Raw genomic sequence first — 27,771 nt, 5'->3', positions numbered from 1 at the left:
CATATACCTTATTTCTTAATTTGAGAAGAGTGTCATAATTATAAATTATTATCATTCAAAACATGCTCGCAAAAGTTACGTGACTACAGCGACCACAAAATTTTTAAGGAATATCTTATCTTATATTTTCTTTGTTTTGAAACAACGAGGGTTTGAGTCCCCTGTACAGATGCTGGAAAGACACTGAGCGTTGGTGCAGCTAAAACGTGTAACCACAAGTCGCGTTTGGAAGATAGGTGCAGTTTTATTACCCGCTCGTGAAACTAGCAAAATCGTGTGACACAGACGTTATGCCTAGTAACTTTTTTAACTTAAGGCATAACATTATTTTATTTTAGGAATTAGGTAGCCCAGTTAATCTAGATTATTTTGATTTATCACACTCTATGCTAATGAATAGAATACAAAAGTTATTAAAGCTTACCGTAAGCGCGAACAGAGTGTGACACGCGGAGAACACCGATTTTGCCCCCGATTTTGACATTGAATTAACCATTCAATAAAAACTATAAATAATTATAGATGTTTTTTATTGAAATCAGATACTTAAATAAATGAGGAATAACGTGTGTTTGATCTGCAAGATCTGAAGGCTGTATGTTTATTAGGGTAGTAGTAAAGAGCGTGTGACCACATTTTGAGGGGCCTTGGAGAATTACTCAAAACATTAGCCATAAAATTTTCGTTATCGTGCACAAGTGCAGGTAAGGTGTTGTCAAAACCAACATTTGTAATTCCTGTGACATTTGGTAAATAGGGCTATTTCTAACGTGAGTTTTTACTAAAACATCGTTATAATAACTTTATTACCTATTCATTGGAATATTATTGCCCTTTTTTTCAAATTGAAATGTATCAAGTTTTACATTCTTTTGCCCAGAATTAAAGCAATTAATGATGGTCTACTCATACGCCATCTACGAGGAAGTCTCGTAGGAATGCCGCGGCCGCATATGCGTAGTGCTTCGCGCTAAAAACGATACTATTGGACGATCTGCGTGTATCGGCCAATGGGTTGTTTTCTTGTTTTTAATTTCCACCAGACGGCGCGACCATAGAGACTTCTAGATTTTCTATTGGTTCCCCACCGACTTGAAATATCAGTGTACTGTCAAGTGTGACAAAAATCAAGTAGCTTAAATTTCACGAAGAGCATACGCCTAAGTGATAGCCAGTATACTGGTAACAGTTAAGGAACATGCTAACAAAATTTAATACTTGTCAAACTGAAAACAGACAACTGAAAGAGTTTTGGCGGGCATGTCACTTTCAAACTTCTTCTATTTTTTATAATAGAAGAATAAACAATACAATAAAAAATAGAAGAATAAAAACCACACCATGTGGTTTTTATTCTTTTTTCCCAAATTGTGTTATTCGGGTTTTTGATATTCATTATTGGTAAAATATTAGCCACTAAATATCCGTAATCTTGCACAAGTGTTGTCAAAACAAAATGTATAATTCCTGTGATATTTGGTGTGAATATCGGTAAATAGGGCTATTTATTCCATGAGTTTTAACTAAAACATCGTTATAACAACTTTATTATCCTATTCATTGGAATATTATTGCTTCTTTTTCAAATTGAAATATATCAAGTTTTACATTCTTTTGCACAGTTTTGTAGCAATTATTGATGGTATTCCCTGGTAATACTGATAGTTTTCTACCCATACGCCATCTAGTTACTAAAATGGAAACTGTTTGACAATCAAATAAAAAAAAATAGAAAATACCTCATGGTATCGTCTCATAGCACGAAGCTCATAGCTCGACTCAGGTGCGGCCGTGCCGTTACTAAAATGACAACTGTTTAATAATCAAATTAAAAAAATAAGAAATAAACATCCATAAATATAGTTATTTTAATAGGTATATTAGATATCGTTACAAAAATTATGAAATATCTGGCTTACCAATGTCACATTATTTACCATAATGGCCCGGCCGCACCTGCGTTTATCGTACGAATCTTCGTGCTATGAGACGATACTATTGGACGATACACGCAGATCGTCTAATAGTGTCAGTTTTAGCGCGAAGCACTACCGACTACGCACTACAGCACGCATATGCGGCCGCGACATTATGAAAAAAACGGTACGTAAACGTTATTTTACTGGTAATCGGTCATAGACATTTTTTTTTCACAGCAACTTATATCTATAGTCTATGATGATTAAAATATTTTAAAATGGCGTCGAAGCTTGGTGAAATTTTGTGAATTATTGTGAATCACTGTTAAATTTATCGAATCTTTATGATTTTGTTTATTTTCTAAAGTGTTTTAAAGTTCACTAAGCAATTGTATTCTTTAAAAGACTCGGAAAAGTGTACAAGTTAGGTTGAACTATACCTACTATGAGTAACTACGAGGATGATCAAAGTGAGGATGGAGAATTGGCACGTAGTCCTGCACAAGATGAGTTGGATTTTAGGTAAGTCTTGCACATAATATAAGTCTATGTTCACCATGATACCTTATGGCGATCTTATTATCATGATACCGTACAACTATGACGCATTGGATTTTATAGGAAGCAAATGTTCTGCTACCCAAGTAGAGGTTATTTCCTGTAATTGTAATATGCTAAACATTTAGCACCAAGCGTATGAAAATATCTTTCTGTAATATGTTTCAGTTAGAATGCGTTAAAAGTGTAATAAGCCTTTTTTATGTCGGAATGCAATCTATGAGACAACTAGATCTCCGCTTGTTTTTTGTATATTACAAGTACAATGTGCAATGTAAGGCACATTCAAGAAACATTTTAGAATTTTTGACTGATAAATATGTTTGTAGGGTTAGGTTGGGGACACTAAACTATAATAGGTATACATATTATATCTTTTGAAAAAATTCTACAAAAGGGGTTAATGAATAATATAACATAGCACATGGTGAAAGTGTATATAAATTTCATTTTAGCCTGTCCGATGAAGATCGGGATAATGCAGATTCCTTAGTAATAAAACCACCACAGGCAATTGTCAGGTCTCATAGAGACAAAAGAGGTCACAAAAGATCTCTCAAGGATAGATACAAGGAAACCGTCAGAAAAGAAAAAAAACATCTGTACAGGTAAGCCTTATTTTATTTGTTTAAGAATTTTTGCGTAACATCTGCGTGACTAATAATAAATGTATTTTAAGGTCTGACTCATTGCTCTGGGCATGTACAACCAACTAATTGTTTTTCAACAGGGAACGCGATAAGCCAGAAAAAAATAAAGGCGAACTTAAAAACCTCGAAAGAGAGGAAATGTCCAAAGAGTACTATAGGGAAAAACAATACTATAGAGAAAAGGAGGCATACAGGGAAAAAGAAATACGAGAAAAAGAACTCCGTGAAAAAGAAATGTATAGGGAAAGGGAGGTTAGAGAGAAAGACATGTACAGGGAAAAGGAATTGTACCGTGAAAAGGATCCGTACAGAGAGAGAGAACATTATAGAGAAAGGGAAGTCTATAGAGATCCACAGTACAGAGAATCTGCTAGACCAAAGGAAGCTTATAGAGAAAAGGAGGTTTACAAAGAAAAAGAGATGCAGAGAAATAGAGAAATGTATGTAAATCGTGATAGGCAATTTAAGTATTCCGAAGCAGATCGGAAAAATTTAGAAAATGATAGAATTGAGTCTAGGTTAAGGGTGTTGGCTGATGACAGCAAAACGACACAAAACAATGAAAAAGAAAACAGGGAGAGGAGTTCAGGTGATAAGGAATTAGAAGATTTAAGAAGTAGGTTGCTAAGTAAAAGAATAACTAAACAATTACAAACACAAGACAAAAAAAGTGTGAATTATGAAAAGGATTCATCCAAAACTGAAAGGCAGTCATCCTTGGACAAACACCAACAAGAAAGAAGAAAGAGGCTACTAGAAGCTGGTAAGATTAACTTATGTTTGAGTTGCAAACTTCATGGTGCATATTATGCTGGCACTTCACATGGCTATTTGTATTTGCGTATTTGATGTATTCACCAAACAATCACCATATGTAGATGGTATGTTTGACAAAGTATTGGCCTTATTTGCCTATTTGACAAATACACATATCCATACCTTTGTCGGTTTTTGACGCACATCAAAAGAGTCAAATAGGCAAATACGTGGGAGAGCCATGCTTCGGCACGAATGGGCCGGCTCGACCGGAGAAATACCACGTTCTCACAGAAAACCGGCGTGAAACAGCGCTTGCGCTGTGTTTCGCCGAGTGAGTGAGTTTACCGGAGGCCCAATCCCCTACCCTATTCCCTTTCCTACCCTCCCCTATTCCCTTCCCTTCCCATCCCTACCCTCCCCTATTACCCTATTCCCTCTTCAAAGGCCGGCAAAGCACCTGCAGCTCTTCTGATGCTGCGAGTGTCCATGGGCGACGGAAGTTACTTTCCATCAGGTGACCCGTTTGCTCGTTTGCCCCTTATTTCATAAAAAAAAAAATACACAAATAAACCGGTGCTGTCAACTTGACAACAGACGGTATATTTTGAGAGTGGCGTAAACATCGGAAAACGAAAGTGGTCCAATTTATTGTAATAAATATTCGAAGTCTATAACTGACATCCGACATTGTATTGGTGAACACAAACCTGATTCAAAAATTCTGAATTGAATGTTTGTAAGTTTGCTATTTGACTGCCGTGTGTGGAAGGTCGTATTTGCCTTTATTTGCATATTCGTCAATAATGTTGCCAAATACAACCAATAGCAAATACAAATAGCCATGTCAAGTGACAGCACTATAATAATAATTATTGTGTTAGTCTGTTGTAAGTTGTAAGATTACTTAAAATTAGCAATTTTTTAACTTTTTAGAAAGAGAAATGGTGAAAAGGAAGCATGAGTCCCGAGGTGAACTGGAAGCAAGAAGAGAAGAGCGTAGACGCCGTGGCAAAAAACGTTCAGTGTCTCCTGATGAGGGTGCAAACAAAAAGAACAAAACCAATCACTCGCCCAGCTATGGAGACTCGGTTGTTACAGTTTCAGATGCTAGTGACGTTGAAATGAAAAGCACATCACCACATTCTGAGCCTGAGGAAGGTATGTAGATGCTTGTAAATTCATTCATTCAAGTTCAAAAATGTTTTATATGTACTATCAAACAAAATTGATTCATAGGCAGTTGACGGACCTTTTTCATTTTGTTTTGTTTATGTCAATTTAATGTTGGTCAGCAGGATTTGACATAAAACAACTGAACTATGTAGATCTGCCATTTGCCCATGAATCAACTTCTCTGATTGTATTATAAAGCTTAATATAATTTGTAATATAGATTATGTAATTCTTACAAGAAGAACTATGTATATAAATTACTAGCTATTTGACCGATCGCTCGGTATTCGATAAAACACGAATAAAATGACATTTTCTAAAAATGATTCCTAGCTAGATCGATTTATCGCCCCCGAAACCCCCTATATACTAAATTTCATGAAAATCGTTAGAGCCGATTCCGAGATTTATATATATATATAGACCATTATATATATATATATATATATATATATATATATATATATATATATATATATAAAATGGTACTATATTTTTACATACTTAGTGTAATTTAGCTTAAGCTATTATTGTTATTTTCCACTTTCTTGGTAAAAGGTGGCCCCGTGCGAGTTTCTTACGGTTTTTCTCGGCGGGGTAGTTCCCGAACCGGTGGTAGGTCTCATGTAGACACGACGTATTTCATTTCATTTCATATAGTTGAGAAATATTTTATTTCTATTTTAGGTGAACATTCCAATACGGATACAGAAGAAAGTTCTGAAACAGCTTCAGATTCTGAAGCTGAGTCAAAATCTGATGATAATGGAGATGAAAAATCTGACAAGGAAGATGAAGAAGATAAAGAGGACTTTGATAAACCCAAATCAAGACAGACCTCAAAATCACCATCACCAAAATCGCTACAACGTAGCCCATCATCTGAAAGATCAAATAGGTAACCCTAATTATTATTTTCAAATTTGTCCAAAATCATGTTATGTGCATACAATAAACTCATTTGAATTTGAAGTTCCATGAATGTAATAAAAGCCGTATTGAATCAATTTGTTGTCCATATTTTGACTGTGTGTCTATGTAATTATTATCAGTGAGCGGAGTAGGTAGATTGAAATGAGGTAGACAATCGGAAACATACATAATAATATAGACATTCCCTCGAAATCCCGGACTTTGTTAATATTTTAAACCAAAATTTAAATTAGTAGTAATTTTAAAAAATAAGACTTATATTTAAGTCGATTTCATCCATTATTCATTAAAATTATGGTAAACTAGATGATGCCCGCAACTCCGTTGCGCCAAAACTCATTTATCGCGCGGGAACCGTACATTTTCCTGGGACAAAAAGTATCCTATGTCCTTTCTCAGGACTCAAAGTATCTCCATACAAATTTCAGCAAATTCGGTTCACCGGTTTGGGCGTCAAGAGGTAACAGACAGACACACTTTTGCATTTATAATATAAGGTACCATATAGTATGGAATTAGTATGGATTACCAACATTTTTTTTTTTTAATGAAATAAAGGGGGCAAACGAGCAAACGGGTCACCTGATGGAAAGCAACTTCCGTCGCCCATGGACACTCGCAGCATCAGAAGAGCTGCAAGTGCGTTGCCGGCCTTTTAAGAGGGAACAGGGTAATAGGGGAGGGTAAGGAAGGAAAGGGAAGGGAATAGGAGAGGGTAGGGAAGCGAATAGGGTAGGAAATTGGGCCTCCGGTAAACTCACTCACTCGGCGAAACACAGCGCAAGCGCTGTTTCACGCCGGTTTTCTGTGAGAACGTGGTATTTCTCCGGTCGAGCCGGCCCATTCGTGCCGAAGCATGGCTCTCCCACGTACAAAACCATCTTTGATTGAGTCCGGAAATACCGGAATAACTTCCTGGAATAATGACTTATCCACATTATCCTTTCTATGAACATTTATGATACAAGTAGCAAAAATCAATATACCTACTCCGATCACTGGTAATTATTCATAAACATATTTTATTTTTAAGGTCTCGATCACGATCCAAAAGTAGAAGCCGGTCACATTCATTTTCACCGCCATTGCCTGACGAAAATGGAAAAGTCGCCTCTGAAGAGGAAAAACCTGTGGAGGACGACGAGAGTATAAAATCAAAGGAAGCAGCATTGAATGCTTTACCGCCATATTACCCAGCATTACAGGTAAATATACACCTAGTAGTGAGATAACTAGATATCAAAAAGTATTTCTTACAATTGCCATTGTTTAGCAGTAACATTGTCAAAGTAAACAGTGCACCACACCAAAGCTCATGTAAGTGTTGATCTATCTAATTTGTTATTATTGTCGAGAAAGTTGAAAGAAAAAAATTGATTTCAATTTAATTAGGAAGTAATATTGTTTCTTTATTAACACAAGTTTCTTTTTACGAGGATTGAGATTGACCGCCTAACTTAGGCTGGTATAAATAGTCAGTACTCAAGATGCATCTCGGTCTCAAGACACGGTTCAGGCTCTGTGATTGGTTGGCTGTCAAAATTTGAACCAATCACAGAGCCGCGTCTTGAGACCGGGTCGCATCTAAGTACTGACTATTTATACCAGCCTTAGTCGCACAAAGCGTCGTTGCTTGCGTACGCGTTGCATACGCAAAAAATGCGAAGGGATCTCAAAATACATTGAAAGAAAAAAGAAAAAGAAATGTTTTCTTTTATCTTTCACAATTAAAACATCTTCAGAAAGTATGTGTATAGAGATGTGTTTTTGTTTTGTTATTAAAGTATTTTATGTTATATTTATAGGGTTGTCGATCTGTAGAGGAGTTTCAGTGCCTTAATAGAATTGAAGAAGGCACCTACGGAGTTGTGTATAGAGCACGAGATAAAACTACAGATGAAATTGTTGCTCTGAAACGACTCAAAATGGAAAAGGAAAAGGAAGGATTTCCTATTACCTCGTTGAGGGAAATCAACACATTGCTTAAGGTAGGATCACAATCTGTTTTTTACTCTCTTTAGCTCACTAGAGCCATCGTAAAGCCTCAGTGCTCTATTTTTAAAGGTATAGATAAACTTTCTTTGTTACTTATTATTTTAAGTCTATTTTTTTGGAGCCTTGAGCTGTGAAGCTCCCGATGGCTCTCGTGATGTATTTCACTTTATTAATGCCTTGTATTTTATTCCTACAGGCCCGGCACCTCTTGAAGAGGGTTGTGCTAGAGGTGTGACCCAATAGCAAGGGTTAACAACTTCGATACACGGGCGGGCCTAAGTATCTTATAAGGGATTTATTCCAGGGGAAATAATATCTTCCAAAAGCTCTTTCTAAGAGCAAAGCATACAGAGAAAAGTAATTTTCCTTGCATTCATATATCTCGAAACATCAAAAACTTCTGAAATGACAGTACAAAATAAGTCAAGTGATAACAACCTCATCGTCTCACAGCACACTGAAAGGTAAATCTATAATGAATTTGACTAATACTCACTTGTGTTTATAAAAATCTATGAAGGAGGCTGAATCTTCATTTAGTAATGAAGAATTATCCTGTCATGACAAAAAACATCTCAGTATTGGTGTTGCCAAAAGTAAACGAGTTTTTTTGACAATGGCATTCCCATATGGGTGTTATGTTTTGTGGTTTGTATCTATGAACATACTCCAAAGCACAAAAACATGAACCTTTACAACTGATGAGTACTTAGTATGTTAATGAATGACATGAAGTGTAATGCTTACCATATTGTTATGGTGCGCTTATACGGGCAACTAAAATTGCTCAACACCAGTCAATTCTCGTCAACTTTGACGTCACGACTACATCAAGCAATTTGCGGCAACAAGCAGCAATATTGCGCAATACAATATTGAGTAATGTGGCCATCGAATATTTGAGCTATATGACATTGAGCGATATGAAATAAATTGCTCCATATTGCTCCAGATCGCTCTATTCGTGTCGCCGAGCAAGTATTGCCCGTGTAAGCGCTTCTTTATGTTGAACATATTGCCAATTCTTACTAGCTCAGTGAAATTAAGCATTGATACCTAACGCTTTTTGAGATTATTTTAAAATATATCTCACTCTATGCACAATTTGCATTCGTAAATTTTTTCTTTCTTTCGCACTCTCTCTTCATTGTGAATTGACTGATGAGATAAGATAGATATAATTATGATTATTAGCAAGTATTTCATTGACCAAGTATGGGAGAAACACATTTTCTACTTCATACACTTAATAAAGTGTAACTAGAAAATATCTAGACTTTTTAATTATTACTTTCATGTATATTTTACAAAATTACTTTCATATGCTGGTAACAATTGACAAAGTAATAATGATCAAAACTTTTAAATAATATCTTTGTAATATTATAAAGTTTTTCTATGTAAGTACCTATTTTTGGTAAGCGGTACAAAATCGAATTTAAAAACTTTAAGTATGTTTTTAATTAACTTAAAACTCAACACTGTAAGTGTTAAAAAAATTTGAGTTGAACAGTTGTTGCTACTTAGTGTCTAAACACACTAGGCCGAAGTTACGCGGCGTAAATTCCGCATGATTCCGCCCGCAATGTATTTTAAATTACTGATGACACACTATTCCGTCGCGTTCCGTTCGTATTTTGTATGCGTTTGACATTGCGGACGTAATCATGCGGAATTTACGCCGCGTAACTTCGGCCTAGAGTGTTTAGACACTTAGTGGTCTACCAAAATGTATGTTGAATTTAGATTGTATAACTTACCAAAAGACATATATTTTGTTATGCCGTATAAACGACGCGCTTTTATAAATTCAGTATTTGATATAGTATTTTCAACTTTAGTCTATCCGAATTTTTAAGGGGTCTGAAATTCAATACGAAGATTAAATATTATTTTCAATTTCAGGATAACGTCACGTGCCTCCACCTTCTTATGTGTATTCTAAATTTAGGTTTTATTTAATAGACTAATAAAAACAAAATTTCTTAGGAATTATAGATTACTAGCAAATCAGACGGATTAAATTAAAGACACACGCGGACAGAATGCAAAGCATGTTGATATAATACAGGTATAATATAAGCCATAATATAACATTATGTCCGAAGCTCATCGCGGCCGCCTATTATAGGTTTATCACAGAGTAGTGTAGTTGTAAATGGCAGAATTTGTTTTTATAGAAAACAAATAACGCAACCGCTCAATGGAGTATGCATTATATTAAGCGAATTTTGAAACTAGACTTCTCTTTCTAAAACTGCATTATAAGTTTTCAGAAAATCAATTTCCATAACAGGGAATCTAACAGACTGATTTTATAAAAATATAACACTCTGTGTTACACCACTTGATAGTGTTGGTATAAAACAAAATATTTTGCTTTCATCCATAATGTATTTCATACAAAGCATTATTGAAAGGATGTAGAAGTTTCAGTAGAGATGATCCACTTTTATGTAAAATTACATATTCTTGTGACATGTATTCATGACATCTTTGGACATGTATCTAATTCTAGCGGTCAGATAGCCTATCTAGATTCTTGCCGAATAGAACGACATTAGGCTTTTAGCAGAACTAAATATAAATAGAAAAATAAAACTATCTTGTTACATAATTTTCATAGTTAAATTACCTTAAAGTAGTGTTGGTAGAAAGAGAGATCCGATGTGCGCCCTGACGTCATGTCATTCACAATGCGTGCAAAGTCCATAGTAAGGCTGCGTTTCCACCAGAGATGTGTTGCAAGGAATGTGTTTTTAAGATCCAATAGCATCGCCGCGCTAAGCGATGTCATGGCAAGGTCATGCCAATGAAGCGATTCTATTGGTTCTCACCAACATATCCCTCGCAAGTCATCTCCGGTGGAAACGCAGCCTTAATTTCGTTTTGCTAGAAAGAGATAGGAAGCTTTGGTCGCTTATATCTTTTAAAACTCCTTAGAATTCCCAGTAACTAAAAGGACGAATGAATCTTTATAATTTCTAATATCTCTCCATCTGTCTGCCCCAGACTTGATGACTTTGGTAGCAACGAACGTAAATAGACAAAGTTTTGCATATATTGCATATATACTGCACATTATAATAAGACTTTATATTGGGCATCTGGGCCTCTATCATGAGCTCTTAAATCCATTCTTTTTACGTCCTTATCTGACTGTATAAGGACGTAAAGTGAATGGATTTAAGAGCTCATAATATTGTGTGGTGGTGTTTTTAATCGTTTAGTACTTTGGTTAGTTTTTGAATCACGCTTCATCATTAATTCATGAAGCCCCAAGCGGCCACATCCGGCCGCGATAACAATAGATAAGCTATTGTGTCTCGTTTTTCCGCGATCGAAAGGACATGTCTTTTTAACTTTTTGTTCGTAACTTTTTAGAGTCCATCCAACCATCAAATATATACAGATTGTTTCAATTCCAGTGGGGAGAAATAATTATGTAGGATGTAACAAAACAAAGTGATAATACTTTTAGGTCAGCGGTCGTCACACTTTACTGGCCAAGGGCCACACATGACAATGTGAGGCCGCAGAATATGTGAAGGGCGCTTCAAGAGCAGTTCCACACTAATGCCTTTTTTACACCTACCGAGTAAAGTGGCGAGACAGTACTCTCGGCAAATTTTTTGATCGAGAACTCAGTCTCGCCACTTTAGTCGATAGGTGTAATCAGGCCCTATACAACAACTAGAATAGGTTATTATTTTGGCATTTGTTAACTAAATCAAACTTTAATAACAACAACAAAAATTAACTAAATAGGTATATAACAAACAAAGATAACCGGCCAGAATTGGCCAGTTACGTTTATAATTAAATAATTTTAACCATTGTATAGTATAGTTGAACATTCAAATAATTTTACCGCACAAATAACGGCCACATCCCGCATGCGGCCTGCGGGCCGCAATTTGACTATCACGGCTTTAGGATGTGTATGTGTCCCTTAAATAGAGTTCATTGTGAAATTAGCAGTATTGAAGTAGTATTTTTTTATTATACATATTATTTATTTTCACATACACTTATGTATTTATATGTATATATATCCTGTAAATTATTTTCCCCCATTGGATTTTTTTTTTGAAATTTTTCGGTAGGTACGTACACTTTACTGGTAGGGTAAGGGCCAGCGACAGCCAGACTTTCGTCATTTTATAAGTCTGAAGTACTGAAAGTCCTTGTGTGTATGACGCTTATAGAGGTAAGAACGACCAGCAATTATGGAGTTTAGGTCGCGGTTACTTTTATGCAGGGCCGGTTTTAGCACTACCAGCGCCCTGGGCGAGATTTCTTTGGCGGTCGGCGCCCAGGTAGTTCTTAAAAAAGCCGCCGTTTTCTAGCACTTTTGTTTGCGTTCGGCGCCCTTTTTTAGCCGTCGCCCCCCTCTAACGCCGCTACTGCTTTTAGAAGGTATCCAGTTCGTCAGGTCTACCTAACGGTTTTTTTTTAACTTTATTTTCTTCGGGGCCATTGTAGGAATCTCGTCTCCCACTGTCGGTCATTTTTGACAGCTGATTTCCACTACCTTTCCACTGCAAAGTGCCTAAAGTACTAAACTTTGAGGTGGTCTAGTAGTGGGAAGCAATTGTCATAAGTGTCTGGCAGAGGGAGGCTAGATTTCTACAATTATCCCGAAAAAAAAAGATTTATATTTTATATATTTTATCGAAGGTAACCTTCAGGGCCCGATGTAGGTATGTATTTAGCCGCTCTGTGAAAATATTACTGTCGCCGCCCTTAACATGTAGAAAACCATGTGAGTCATGAGCTAGTTTTGTTAGGGTACAATGGGGGGAATATTTAAGTAAAGTACTTTAATATTTCAACTATCCAACCTGAATTAAGTTGGAAGGTAAAATTCTCAAACATAGTAGTTATGGCTAGTTTGGAAGATTGATTCTGATTGAGATGATAAAGGATGGGAATAAGTCAACTTTGGCGCGCCTAAGTTTTTGCCGCTCTCGGCAAATGCCTCTCCTCCCCCTAGATCGGGCCTGTCGGTGCCATGTAGACCTTCAGAACTGTATACCTCCTAAAATCCATAGTTGCTGTTTTTCAGGGTTCCGTACCTAAAGGGTAAAAACGGGACCCTATTACTAAGGGCCAACCCACACGTACCACAACGACAACCCCAACCACACCACGCGGTCGGGCGTATATTTCGTATTGTAAATTAACTGGACCATTCACACGACGTTGTCGATCATTTGTCAGATACCGACCACATCGCAACCACAACGTTGCATCGATGCAACAACAGTGCGCGCACACTGCCCGCGCTCTTCCCCCCTCCGTTTCATTGACTTTTGTACGTAACCACATCGCAACCACTGGCGACAACGCAACCCCGTCGGCATTTTGTAGGTATCTCAACGCAACTGCAAAAAGCAGCAGCGACACCATTCACACGTACGCACTGCTCGACGACATTTTGTCGTTGCGATGTCGTGTGGATTGGCCCTAAGACTTCGTTGTCTGTCCGTCTGTCTGTCCATCAGTCTGTGTGTCTCCAGGCTATATTTCACGAACCGCTACTAGCTATAGCGGTTCTTGAGATACTTCTGAAGTTTTCATAGATTGTGTATATCTGTTGCCGCTATAACAACAAATACTAATAACAAAATAAAATAAATATCTAAGTGGGAGCTCCCATACAACAAGCGTGTTTTTTTGGCTTTTTTTCCTCGTTATCAATAATTAATGGAAACAGGTAGGCACTTTAATAACATTAAAATAAAATAAGAATTTAAGGGGGCTCCCATATAAAAAAAACACAATTTTTGGCCTATTTTTGCTCTATAACGGTACGGAACCCTTCGTGCGCGAGTCCTACTCGCACTTGGCCGTTTTTTTTGTAATATCTGCCTCGTATATGATGCAGGGCAATTATTTCTTTTGTTTTTCTTTTTACATAAGATGATTTTATGATTTCCATAGTTGCTGGTTGTTCTTACCTTGAGGGGTCATAAAAAGGAAAACTTTCAGCTTTTACAAAATGGCGAATGTCTGGCTATCGCTGGCTCTTGGGCCATGTATGACGTGCAACAAAATTCACAATTAATCACATTCACATTCTAACATTCTTTACAAAAAAAAATGTGCGAAATCGGACAGCAGTCTTGGAAGTTATAAGAAATAATAATAACTAAATTATAATAACGTAGTAATATTATTGATCACTAGGTAGCGTATTCCGAATCTTATATCTTTAAACGAGCAATTCTTGTATATATATAATTGGAATCTCGGAATCGGCTCTAACGATTTTCATGAAATTTAGTATATAGGGGGTTTCGGGGGCGATAAATCGATCTAGCTAGGAATCATTTTTAGAAAATGTAATTTTATTCGTGTTTTATCGAATACCGAGCATAGCTCGGTCAAACAGCTAGTAAATGTTTAAATATTCAGTGTAAAAATTCATCATAAGTGTGTTCGGTTATTTATATTTTAGTTACGTTATAAAAGCATGTTTTAAAATCGTCTGCCATTTTCGTGTGATGTCCGCGTGTGTCTAAGGATTCTTACAGACGAACGGCACGCGTCACGGCAGTCGACAAGTGTCTTAGTCCTAAAAGTTAAAACCAATTCACCTTACATACGGCATACCTATCACAGTAACAAAATGATAATTTTTTGTGTAGTATCATTTGCTTGCAAAATGTAATGCAAAATACGGGCACAATTTCTTATTTTTATCTGCTCTTGCTATCGAATACTGAATTTTTAGAGGTCTTATACCTGGTTTCTGAGGTTTTTTTGAAGAAGTTTATGATACAACAGCTTTGTTGATTAGTCAACGTTTTGAAGTTTTGCCAATCAAAAGTGCTAGTGAATAAACTTCTATATGTAATTGATTGTACTGTAGTTCTTTGTGGACATTCAAGTTAAACACTAATAAAACACAATTGAGTCACATTAGGCGTGCGCGTTCCTCGGGCGTGTGAGCGACGCGAGCACCGCGTGCGTGCCGCAGGCGCGCTGCATAGGAGCGAGTTGCCGGTGTGTGACGTGTGTGGAGAGTGCACGCGGCGTTCGCGATGCGTTCAGCGGGGCTAAAATGGTCACATTTAGCAATTCCTCTCAATCAATTCAGCAAATGAATTGTCAAAACTGACAAATGTCAAATTAGTACGAATTACTACAGATCGACAAGGCTTTTTATGAACGTGAGCGGGGGCGCTGCACAAATGAATCATATTATGATTCCACAAAGCGACCATTTTAGCCCCGCTGACCCTTTCCACTGTCCAAATTGTGACTGTCTTGATTGAGGGTGCTTATCGACGCGTGCGCCCCGCGCGTTCTCTGCACACACATCACACACCGGCAACGCGCGACGTTTATGCAACGCGCTCGCGGCGCGCACGCGGCGCTCGTGTCGCTCACACGCCCGAGCAACGCGCACGCCTAATGTGGAGTCAGCCTTACATGCACTTTTTCCACTATAGTCATCATCAGGTGTACTATGTACACCCTACGAATAATAAGAACTAAGGAAAAGTAACTCCGTCAAAAAATATGTTCTACAATACTTGTCAAAAATGTGTACACATTTTCAATACATTTGCAATATGTATTTAGGTGGCCTCGAGCGGTATCAGGCTTAGGCTGCGTTTCCACTGAAGCGGAGCGGAGCTTAGCGGTGCCGAATTGACCAATCACTATGCTCCAAATCTTCGCTGTCATTCCGTTGGAATAGCACGATTGGTCAATTCGGGCACCGCTAAGCTCCGCTCCGCTCCACTCCGCTTCAGTGGAAACTGGAAACGCAGCCTTACGTTACATGACAGTTCGAAAGGAACCAAGTTAAAAACGGTAATAGTATGGGAGTTACGTTTCCTTAGTTTTTAACCGACTTCCAAAAAACGAGGAGGTTATATATTCGGCTGTGGATATTTTTTTATTATTCGTAGCAATCGTAGCCTACAGGCTACACCTGATGATGACTAGTATCGAAACCCGTCATGTTTTTCATTAGTTTAATAATAATTACTAAATATAGTAAAAAATATGTGCACGTAAATTGTGTCTAATAAACTTCTGTCATAAAACTTCAGGAACCGGGTATAGGTTAACCTAAAAAAAATCTTGAGATGCGATTCAGTCTGTCCCAGACGACGATTTTATGTCGCTCTTGCTTGTTTTTTCATTTAAAAAAGTTGACTAAAGCAGAGAGTTTATGAACCTGCCGTTTTCACCTTATACTGTGTACCTTAAAGCTGCGTTGACTCAGAATTGTAAATCCATTATAATTTAGAATACCATTCACTGATAGATGAAAAAGTAATAAAATTTTTATTACAGTATCTCATCAAGAATACACATCGGCTTTGACAAAGAATGGGTTCCATTTTATTGTCAGACACAAAAACGCCAATGTGGTGTTTGTCACTGCATTGTCATTGTCATTTGCCATTGCAAAAGTTATTCTGACCGGGCTGGTCTTATGTACCTTTGATGGACATGAACTTCATTGCTCATAGTCACAGTTTTAACTTTTGAACTTTTTAAAAGTCAATAAAAAAGTATAACCGTCAAAATATAACATTGCGATATTTTATATTGTGTTTTAAAAAGTTCCAACGTCAAAATTGTGACCATAAGCAATGAAGTTCATCTTCATCACAGTTACATTATATGGGGCAGATGTAAAGCCACTTATTCACGTCGGTGGACGTATCTGCAGGCGTCACAAGCTGCTCACGTAGAATGACTATCAGCAGACGTATCTGCCGACGTGTAGAGTCGGCTTTAGGACCGTCCGCAGATCCGTACACAGAGTCGGCGCTAATAAAAATATATGATGTGATTCATAATATTGTATTCTTTTCAAAAGTCGATGAGCGTTTTTGGTCGGGTACTGCGTTCATAATATGACGAATGAGGTTGTTATTGCTAAAATAGGGTGACACCTTAAGGGTGTAGTACCAGGGAGTCTAATTTATAAGCAGGTATAAGCGTACCCTGCGTCCTCGAGCGAACTTGAAGATGTGTGCGACTAACACATATTAATTATTAAATTATTCAGTTATTGGTGTTCATCTTAGTTTTTCTATAGAAATATCTGACAGACTAATGTATAGAAATGAGCATTAATCAATAGCTAAATCAACCAAAAACTGGTTATTAAAATTAGATTTCCTAATGTTAAAGTATTTTCAGCTCAGTTTTTCTACCTTAGCCAATGTACTGTCATTTCAGAAGGTTTTTAATGTTTTTGTCTCCAATTAAAAGTATAAATAGTATTTGGGTTTTATACATAAGGTAAGACAAGGATTGCAATATATCCTGATAGTGATATAATGTTTCAAGTTGGTCTCACCAACATTTTCTTTTTATTGTCCTAATCATCAATATGTTGAAGTTATGGCTTAAAGTGAAAATGTTAGTAGTTATTTAATTATGTTAAGTATTGCTTTCTGTTGTCAAATTAATTTATGGTATGTTAAATGAATAAAGTCCTATTGCGGAGCATTCGTATGTTGAAATATTGCTACAGAGTACTTAGATAACTTGTACTTATTCGATTATTTCGACACCGTATCGTTATATTTTACACTAAAGCAACTTGCGGTCCTTAAATGTTGCTATCGAGTTTCTATCTTTATTCTTTAATGTCTATAGAAACGAGATAGCAATAGATACGTGTGTAAGTGAAAGGAACAAGTAGCAATAGATCGGTGTACGAATTTCGGTGCTTCGCGACCGGACTATACTTTTGTAAAGTACTTATTTAAACAATTTTTTAGGGTTTTTTAACTGCGATAAATAATATTAAAATTAGAATATTCTGCAACACTTAATATGTCAAGGTGTGTTTTACAAATACATTAAACATGTTCCATAACATTGTTGAAAAACATACCTGCATTCATAGCATGGTCACTGTAGTAAGAGTTTCTATGAAAGAATAGACAATGTAAGGCTGATTTTCCTGTCACGCTACCGCTCGCTGACCGTCGGATACCGAGGTGTATGAAATATCAGCGCTGACCGCTACGCGTCATTCAAATACGCTTCCTACAATTTCATACATCTCGGCCCATCAGCGCCGACGGTGCGCGCGCAATCAGCGTGACAGGAAAATCAGCCTAATAGGCGCTTACATTATGTGTCCCTCAAATGTTTCAGAATCTATTCTTTCGCTTTTCTACAGTGATATACTCATACTAAGTTGGCTGGCATATTTTTTACTGTATTTTAGTTATAATGATTGTATATGTATTATGCATAATGTATTATGCATAATTTCTTCTGCCGAAAATTTTAAGAACGTGTAAACTAATCCTACCATATTTTTTTGTCAATGTATGTGATTGTATACTTATTATTTTTTATTGTTAACTTATTAATAGCTTTTAAGTTTTGTTTGTTTACTCCTAAACAATAACAATATCCAAAAAACCGATCAGCTACTCATGGTAATTAGTTAACTTGCATTCTCTAATTTTCACAGCAAAGTCAAAAACCGGCCGAGTGCGAGTCGAACTCGCGCACGAAGGATTCCGTACCATTATTATGATAAAGCAAAGATAGTCAAAAAATTTATTTTTTGTATGGAAGCCGCCCTTTAATATTTATTTTATTTTTAAACAATATTAGTACAATTATAATTAAGTATTTTGTGAATATTTCAAGTGATTATCTGTTTCCATTATTGATTGCAAGCAAAAATGGCCACGTTTATTTTATGGGAGTCCCCCTTGAATATTAATTTTGTTTTGTTATTTGTTGTTATAGCGGCAACAGAAATACACTATCTGTGAAAAATTCAATAGTCTTGCTATGGCGGTTCTTGAGATACAGCCTGGAGACAGACAGACGGACAGACATCGATGTCTCAGTAATAGGTTCCGGTTTTTTTGTTCCTTTGCGTACGGGACCGTAAAAATGAATATTTAAAGGAATTTGACGTAAGGCGTCGCAAGCGTTATAATATCATTTAACGACGCAATATATATCAAATCCTATAAATTTTATTAACATCGCTGTTGAAATTACCGAATTCGTGTAAAGATGCGCTTACACGCCGCAAATTGCTTGATGTAGTCGTAACGTCATAGTTGACGAGAATTGACTAGAATTGAGCCATTTTAGTTGCCCGTATAAGCGTACCTTTATGTAAGTATGCAGTTTCAGTCTTTATTGATAGACTGGAAAAGTCACCTTGTAGAAATAGACAAATGTGGAATTTTTAAATATTTTTATTGTTAAGGGGTAAGTATTTATCTGTCAAGAAGATTCATAACAAATACAAAGCTATTTTTCGCCTCTCACATATAAAAATCTTTCTATATGTTCAAATATTCTTTTCTTTTGAAATTTTGGTAGGGTTAGTTTACGTTCAACTTTACTGTATTTTGGCATCAACCTTAAAACAGTAAAACATACGCCTTGTCATGTTAGTGCTCTTAAAATAAACGAAAAAAATATTATATCATGTGGATATACAAGAATTTTTTAAAGCTTAGGCCTTAGATCATTTTTAGGGTTCCGTACCCAAAGGGTAAAAACGGGACCCTATTACTAAGACTTCATTGTCTGTCCGTCCGTCCGTCTGTGTGTCTCCAGGCTGTATCTTAAGAACCGCTCAAGCTAGACTTCTGAAATTTTCACAGATTATGTATATCTGTTGCCTATTGTTTTTTATTTTGTTTTTAGTATTGTTATATAACAACAAATAGTAGACACTTGAAATTTTTAAAAATGCCTTAATTATATCTGTACTTTAATAATTAAAAATAATATTAAAATAAAATAAAAATTTAAGGGGGATTCCCATACAAAAACAACTTTTGGCCTATTTTTGCTCTATAACGGTACGGAACCCTTCGTGCGCGAAACCGATTCGCACTTGGCCGATTATTCTATAACCACGTTACTTATAAACTTGTGATGTTTACCGAGTCACATAAGTTACATATTTCTATTGCGTTATATAATTGCCATTTGCCATTGTCCGATCCTTTAATGTCACAATGTATGGCATATTTTAACGACAAATTGGTTCTCAATTTTTTCTCTCTCTCACGGTTGTAACATGGCAGCTATTTTAGTTTTTTCGGGCTCTCATACTAATCCTATGTATGAACATAAACATGGTCTCATTTGATAGCTTAACTTGTGGACTATACTTACACAATACACAGCATTATGTTATAAATTTCGTTGAATAAAACAGAGAAAACCAAAGTTTAAAAGAGAAAAAATATTGATAGCCAATTTGTCGATAATATATGCATACATCATAACATAAAATGCTCGGTGGTGTATATAAATTTGCATTTAAACACTGGTGTCGGGACACATTGTATAAATGTACATAGTTAATGGTACAGAACACGAGACTAGCCTCGAAACTTCATATTTAATGTTAAATTTGACTAATTGCAAGTATAAAATTTCAGCCATAAGCCATGGTTCCGAAATAAAACCAGTATACTGGCAAGTGCTCAAGACGTTATGTGCCCGCTATGTTGTACTGGTAAGACAAGTGTGACGTATTAATAAAACATCCCAGCAAAGTCGTATCCTCTCTCTCCGCTCCACGTTTAGGTATGAAACTCGTGAGCATTAGCGACCGATCGCTCTTGTAGGGGCAGATGCCTCCCCCTGCCCGTACCTCGCTACGCCCATGCATCGGTGTCAGCGTTGCCAGACGTCCCGATTTTGGCGGGATGTCCCGATTTTTTCATCAAAATTAAATGTCCCGCGCGGGACAGGCTCAGTTCCGCTTTTCGGGGAAAGCCCAAGCGTACGTGCAGCGCGCTGAGAAAGAAAGGTGCGTAATGAAGATAAGAGTATGGACTGGAGGTAGAGGGGTGGAGTTTCTTTGGCTACTTTAGCTATCTATTGTCACGTGAACGTTATTTTAACGCCAATATAATGACAAAAAAAAACTTGATTGTAATGTACGAGTACCTTTTTAATTTTTTACTTTGTCCCGCTTTTGACTGAAGAATCCCGCTTTTTCACTCAAAAAGTTCCAAAGTCCCGACTTGGAACAAAAAAAAAATCTGGCAACGCTGATGAATGAATCGACAGAATGGCGTCGATTCTAGACGTCATGAGCACTGGCCAGTAGACTGGGCTATACTTCGAAACATACCCAACGTTTATATATTGAGTGACGTGTCAACATAAGTCAAAAATTGGCTAGCCAATACAATTGATATAAATATGAAAAAAAAATTACGACGCCTTGAACCCCTCACAACAGCGACGAGTTATTGCGAGTATTTGCTGTCTTTGGAGCTCATTAATTAAGCGTCAAATATTTATTTATAAAAAGGCTAGTTGGATTAATTATTATGTTTGTATTAAGTATTTTGATGTGAAAAGTATTTTTTTTACTATTTCAATCTCATACAAGTTGTACCTACTTATCTCGACTTAGTAAATATTTTTATATTTTTTTGCTTTCTTTAATATGCTGCAAGTAGCAACACTGATAAATCCAAAGGCTTGATCTATATTTGTCCGCGCGACTGTTTGACTGCTACACAACGAAATCACAAGCAATTGTATGTTAAAAAAAAATGTCGAGCCGCCATTTAAATAAATCGTGACGTACTATCAGAGAAGTTGGTTCCTAGGCAGATGGCGGATCTAAGTAATTTGGTCGCGTTAAGTCAAATCTATCCGACCGATCACAGTTAACATTGAATTGACATAAGCCGACCAGATGACGTAGGTCCGTCAACTGCCTAGGAGTCAATTTCCTCGATGGTATATTTGCTTGCACTTTTGGTACGTACGGTAGATAGACTATCAAAAATATCCCCATTCATATTTTGGCCGTAGTTTTACAGGAATTGTCATTATCACATCATTTAAATTGCGATATTATTATGATTTAGGTTATATTTTATAATGATTCTTTCTGTGATAAAATCTTATCTTACTCAAGCCACTATTAATAGTAGGAAAAATAAGAAATGTCTGTAGCGTTTTTCTGGCCGCTTTTAAACTATATTTAAATATATCTTTAAAATTATGTAGAACAAAACATTTTATTTAAGAAAATTGTGTGTCGATGTTGATAGGACTCTGATATGGCTACATTAAGATATTAAACATATTATATGTTGGTGGGACCAAATTTAAGAAACAATGTGTGAATAAATCGTCAAAGGAATCAAAATAGAAGGCATCAATAAATGCGATTTTCAAATATATTGCGTAGGCTTGTTTTCTAACGGACGGCGAATTGAAACGATCTGTTACAGGGTCAACACCCGAACATAGTGACGGTGAGAGAGATCGTGGTGGGCTCCAACATGGACAAGATATTCATCGTCATGGACTACGTCGAACACGACCTCAAGAGCCTGATGGAGACCATGAGAGGAAAGAAACAGGTCTTCTTACCTGGTAAGTTGTCTCTCTCTGAATGTGTTGCTGACTTTTTAACCGACTTCCAAAAAGGAGGCGGTTATATGTTCGTCTGTGGATTTTTTTAATTTAAATATTGTTAGATGTGAAATATGGCAGTTAGGGCCGACACACATAATCGCGTTGCGGCACCACAACGCCAAAATTGGCGGTTTTTTTAATATGAGTTTAGATTTTTTTTGCCTTCGATTTTGGCGGTGCGTTGCCGCAACGCGGTTATGTGTTTTGGGTGTTCACACCTGAAAGGCTTTATTTACTCATTATTACTTGTGATCATTTTTGTGTTGTGACAACAAAGGTTAAGTTAACGACGTTATACTGTAAATGTAACAGTTATGTTATCTTTTATTTAGTATAGGTCGGTTTGTGTTATCATTTATTGACGTGTGTAGACAGTAGGCTTAATTTTTGAGTATGATTTTGAATGTAAATTGTGTGTGCAGGTGAAGTGAAGTGTCTGATGACCCAGCTGCTGAACGCCGTCCATCATTTGCACGACAACTGGATCCTGCACCGGGACCTCAAAACTAGTAATTTACTGCTATCACATAAGGGAGTGTTGAAGGTAATTTTCGTTGACAGTTTCTTAGCTAAACTTTTGTGTCCATTGCATTTAAAATTCGATTTTAAAGACAGCGACACATCGCGCTGTGTGTATATTTTTAATTAAAAGATCTCGATATCTTGAATTCTTATTACGTATTTCCTAAAAGTTTTTGTATCGACTAAAATAGTCGACATTAAAAAAAACCCCTTAAACATAGTCGCAGTAGATTCACTTGCTTCTATATTCGCAGGTGGGTGACTTCGGTCTGGCTCGCGAGTACGGTTCGCCGCTGCGGCAGTACACGCCGATAGTGGTGACGCTGTGGTACCGCGCGCCGGAGCTGCTGCTGTGCTGCAAGGAGTACTCCACACCCATCGACATGTGGAGCGTAGGCTGTATATTCGCCGAGTTCGTCACCATGAACCCGCTCTTTCCCGGCAAGTCGGAGGTCGACCAGTTGAATAGGATTTTCAAGGTACGCAATATAAATCTCTTCTTAAATATATCCACACCGGTTATAAAGCCAACGATGTAACGTTGTCAGACACGGACAAAATATTTCATAACTATGACTGTAAACACAGATAATACCTTTATGGATGTAGATAGAGAAGAAGTTCATACATATGACTTTAAATTTTTTGTATTACTTATGTAGAAATAACATTCTTTTAGAATCATTCTAGTCACTTCACAGTTTATTTCTTATTTCGGTACGAAATAGATTGTCATATTGTAGTGCAACAATTAGCATGTGCATGTGCAATTTGTACAGGACTTGGGTTCGCCGTCGGAGCTGCTATGGCCGGGGTACAAGGAGCTGCCGGCGGTACAGAAGATGACGTTCGCGGAGCACCCGGCCGGGGGGTTGCGGCAGCGCGTCGGCGCCGACCTGCTGTCCGAAACCGGGTTGGGGCTGCTCCAGGGCTTACTCACCTACAACCCCGCGAGACGACTCACCGCCGAAGCGGCTCTCGACCACGAATACTTTAAGGTATAGGCCGTAATAAGTTTTAGGATCGGTAAAAGTGGAAGAGAATACGCTGTATCCGAGACTAATACGCATCATATTTTTAAAATTTTAATACATCGTGCTAAATCGCTTGTAAACGAAGAAATTAATGTGTAGGTACATATATTAATTATTATTATCGTTAGTTGAGTAACGTGTGTATTCCACCATGATAGTTGTCTGCAGTTTCTTTGAAAAAAAAAGTTTCTATTATAATGAATTGTTGTTAACTTCAGGAGCATCCGGTGGCGATAGATCCTGCCATGTTCCCAACGTGGCCGGCGAAGTCGGAGGGCAATAAGCGTAGCACACACAGCCCCCGTCCGCCCGCCGGCGGCGCCGCGTACGCACAGTTTGCGCGCGCGGACGCCGAAGATGCGCGCGCGTTCAAGGTCACCGCGCGCTCGCTCAACGTCGCGCCCGGCTTCTCGCTCAAGTTCTGAGGCAAGAGAGCTTCTACTACTTATTGTGACTCGTTCAGATGAGGAAATCCAAGGACGCTCATCTTTCTTGATCAATTTATTATATATAATATAGTTATAGAAGATGATTTTCTGCGGCAGTTTAAATTGTCTAATTTGAACGTGTTACACTAATTTTGTAGTTTTGAGTAGTGTAATTTATGCTTTAAATTTAAATACACGAATCTAATGCGACTTGTCCACACTTTCTGTGGCCTAACCCCATAGGGAGTTTTGGCGAGTCGCCATTAAAAACAGCGATTTTATAATAAAATAGTACAAGCGATACGCACTGTCACTGTTATTAAAATGCTCTTTAATGTAAATAAGATTGTAAAAAAGTTACTTCAAAAATACAAAAAGATCAACGCAATTATGGGTAATTTATATTTTGTAAACAGTCAGATTTCTTGCAACTGAACTTGTAGTAATAATAATAAAAAACTTACACAAAATTTAACATATAACTTATTCCTAAAGTCTAATTTCATGTTATGTGGCACATAGTGTAGCCTACATGTTGCGTTAAGAATATAGTATTTTACCTTCCAATAAAATACATATTATGTTTTCAAACGTCCGAGGTACTTCATGAGAGTACACCGTTGTGTTTTCGCGAACTACCACTAGATGTCGCTATCCGTTACCTGACTGCTCCCAGCTTTCGACGGTCACGTGGTCTCGCTGAAAATTACTTAGAAAATTTCAAGCCGCCATCTTGCTCATTGTTAAGCTCATGATGATGGGGGTGGACACCAGGAAGCCATTATCAGGACCTCGGACCTTTGGAAACATAATATGTATATTATTGGAAGGTAAAATATTATATGTTCCGTTAACGTCCGAGGTCCTTCATGAGAGACCTGTTTGTTATCTCCTTGTGGCTTGAAATTAAAGCAACAATGTGATTCATATTTTATATTGAAGGATCTAAGTGACACACAACTACAAACATAGATCATGTAATAATTATTATTGAAAATTAAAAGTATAATATAAGCCTTGTAATCAACTTGCACAAAAAAATTGTGACAAATTTTATACGTGGGAGAGCCATGCTTCGGCACGAATGGGCCGGCTCGACCGGATAAATACCACGTTCTCACAGAAAACCGGCGTGAAACAGCGCTTGCGCTGTGTTTCGCCGAGTGAGTGAGTTTACCGGAGGCCCAATCCCCTAACCCCTACCCTATTCCCTTCCCTACCCTCAACTATTCCCTTCCCTTCCCTACCCTCCCCTATTACCCTATTCCCTCTTAAAAGGCCGGCAACGCACTTACATTAAATTAAACTACTTGGAATCGTTAAATCAGGCACCTGCGCATGCTTATTTTGATTTACAACCTGGATCTTTGCTGGTAAAATGTCATGCAAGTAACTCACCAAGTTTTGCGCCAACATTTCAAACCTTCGGTCCAAAAGATCGCTGCTATCACCGCGTGCGCGTTTTTTCGGGGTGGCTCCATCCTCCGATGACGATGATGACGAATTTCCCGAATTTTCGTCGCGATTACGATCGCGTGATTTACGAGTACCCGACGAAGACGGATTATTATTAAAACTCATTTTAAACTAAATGTAACGGAATAGCGACGTTATTTAAAACACGCGTTTTAAAATAAAATAAAAGTTTAAAATAAAAAAAGAAAAATGCTTGAACTTCAAAATTTAAATCTATAGCGGCTGCTCGATTTGAAAAACGATGCAACAATGAGCAAGATGGTGGCTTGAAATTTTCTAAGTAATTTTCAGCGAGACCACGTGACCGTCGAAAGCTGGGAGCAGTCAGGTAACGGATAGCGACATCTAGCGGCAGTTCGCGAAAACGCGCGCAAACACAACGGTGTACACTCATGAAGGACCTCGGACGTTAACGGAACATATAATAAAATGTTAATCGATTAAAATTAGCGAGTCTTAGTTATTCGTTATATTGAATAGATGTTTAGCATTCGTTTTTTTTTTGTTATTCTAAAGTCTGGACTTAATTTCGAACATATCAAGCTAATTTGGTCACGTGTTAGAAGTAAAGATTGTAAATGTCCATTTGCATTAGTCGAATCACTTTATTTTTACTATAAACAATAAAGGAATTGAAAGCTTAGGCTCTACGACTAAGCTTCCACAGCCATGGGTGTACCAGGATTTTAGCTCGGGGCGGCAGCAGATCTGTTTCGAGAAGATGGTCAGTCATATTGAAACAAAAAATCATGAAAATTGACTTTTATTAATCTCTTTTCTGACTGAAAAGATACTTTGTTTCCAACACTTCATTTTGCCCGGAGTAGGTAACAGGGTGCCCCTACCTGGGTACGCCCATGTTCCACACGGTAGATTTGAGTAACACCTGAGCTTGCTCTATTTGTGATACAACCATTCTGTATACTAATCTGTCCAAAACCCATTAAGTTTCTACTGGCTGATCAGATTTGTAACGACGTCTATTACATATAATAATTTTGTTATTAAAATATTTGAAAGTATACTTCACAAATACTTGATGTTTTTCTATCATAATTAGTTTTGCATTTATATTCAATTTGTTAGGTATTTTGTTCAAAATGCGTAGGTATATTTCGTAAAATAAATCGTAATATTACAACCTACCATTATAAAGTTATATTAAGGAAACAGTACTTTCAAATATTTTAAAAACACAAAACCTAAAGTACCTCAGTATAAATGTTAAACTCAGTTGATCCAACAGCTATCTTCCATATACCTTTGTCATTTCATGTTACCAAAAGAGGCAACAGGTACTTCATAATCATGCCTCATGTTTAGCTTCACCCGCAAATCTGTCTACTTGTCAAAGAGGTTAAAATTTAACCATGGCCCATACCTGATTCATCTTATTTTATTAGTAAGTTTATGTTGTCAACCAAATATTATTTGTAAATATCGAAAGTTAGCTGTTGGAGCACATCTCGACAGTCGGTCGACAGTTTAACAATCTGCCCGTCTTTGCAGATAACAATAAGGATGTGTTCATTTGTAATTGTAATGATTTTTACACTGGCGTATTGCAACCTTGCCGCAATAAATGCTTAACTTTATTTGTTATTGATTTTTTAACAAATAATGTGCGAGAAGTACTGTAAGAATTTAAGGATTTTATAAATAAAATACAAAAAAAATAAAATAAATGTAATGAAAGTTCCAAAAATACTTTAAAATTAGTCTACGACGGTACTTGTAAAATTAAATGCATATTTTTGAATATAGCTCATAAACCAAACCTATTTTCTGTAATCGGTTAGAATTGTAAATATGTTTTAATTGTAACTTACTTAACAGTAGGTCATTTAGTTTTAAATATAAATGGTACAATATATGTTTTGACATAATTTTTCTCTTT

The 27,771-nt window shown here is 37.0% G+C and overlaps 1 protein-coding gene and 1 long non-coding RNA gene across 3 annotated transcripts; both read left to right on the top strand.

Annotated features, from left to right (window-relative positions):
• Positions 1-2,207: 2,207 nt before the first annotated feature.
• On the top strand, positions 2,208-24,988 carry LOC121731490 (cyclin-dependent kinase 11B). Of its 2 annotated transcripts, XM_042120921.1 has the most exons (12): positions 2,208-2,441; positions 2,933-3,085; positions 3,208-3,890; positions 4,820-5,044; positions 5,747-5,957; positions 7,026-7,197; positions 7,798-7,980; positions 22,228-22,372; positions 22,837-22,958; positions 23,191-23,415; positions 23,716-23,934; positions 24,189-24,988. In XM_042120921.1, exons 1-12 carry the CDS (start codon positions 2,365-2,367, stop codon positions 24,393-24,395), a joined length of 2,622 nt encoding a protein of 873 aa, XP_041976855.1. In that variant the 5' UTR covers positions 2,208-2,364; the 3' UTR covers positions 24,396-24,988. The 2 variants fall into 2 exon arrangements, with proteins under 2 accessions (XP_041976855.1, XP_041976856.1); XM_042120922.1 differs by lacking the exon at positions 2,208-2,441 and having other exon boundaries at positions 2,967-3,085; positions 3,157-3,890.
• Positions 24,989-26,231: 1,243 nt separating this feature from the next.
• On the top strand, positions 26,232-27,760 carry LOC121731494. Its single transcript, XR_006036246.1, has 2 exons — positions 26,232-26,547; positions 26,748-27,760. It is a non-coding gene; the product is annotated as an uncharacterized LOC121731494 (long non-coding RNA).
• The last annotated feature ends 11 nt before the right edge of the window (positions 27,761-27,771 follow it).

The sequence above is a fragment of the Aricia agestis genome, chromosome 11, assembly GCF_905147365.1.
Source record: "Aricia agestis chromosome 11, ilAriAges1.1, whole genome shotgun sequence".
Taxonomy (NCBI): Eukaryota; Metazoa; Arthropoda; class Insecta; order Lepidoptera; family Lycaenidae; genus Aricia; species Aricia agestis.
The sequence above is the reverse complement of the archived record's forward strand: the minus strand, read 5'-3'. Positions and strand labels throughout refer to the sequence as shown.

Bases quoted from the DNA above. Each gene is read 5' to 3' on its own strand.
- LOC121731490 (XM_042120921.1), top strand. From the start codon at position 2,365: ATGAGTAACTACGAGGATGATCAAAGTGAGGATGGAGAATTGGCACGT. The intron at 2,442-2,932 runs GTAAGTCTTGCA...ATTTCATTTTAG, and splicing joins CAAGATGAGTTGGATTTTAG to CCTGTCCGATGAAGATCGGG. The intron at 23,416-23,715 runs GTACGCAATATA...CAATTTGTACAG, and splicing joins AGTTGAATAGGATTTTCAAG to GACTTGGGTTCGCCGTCGGA.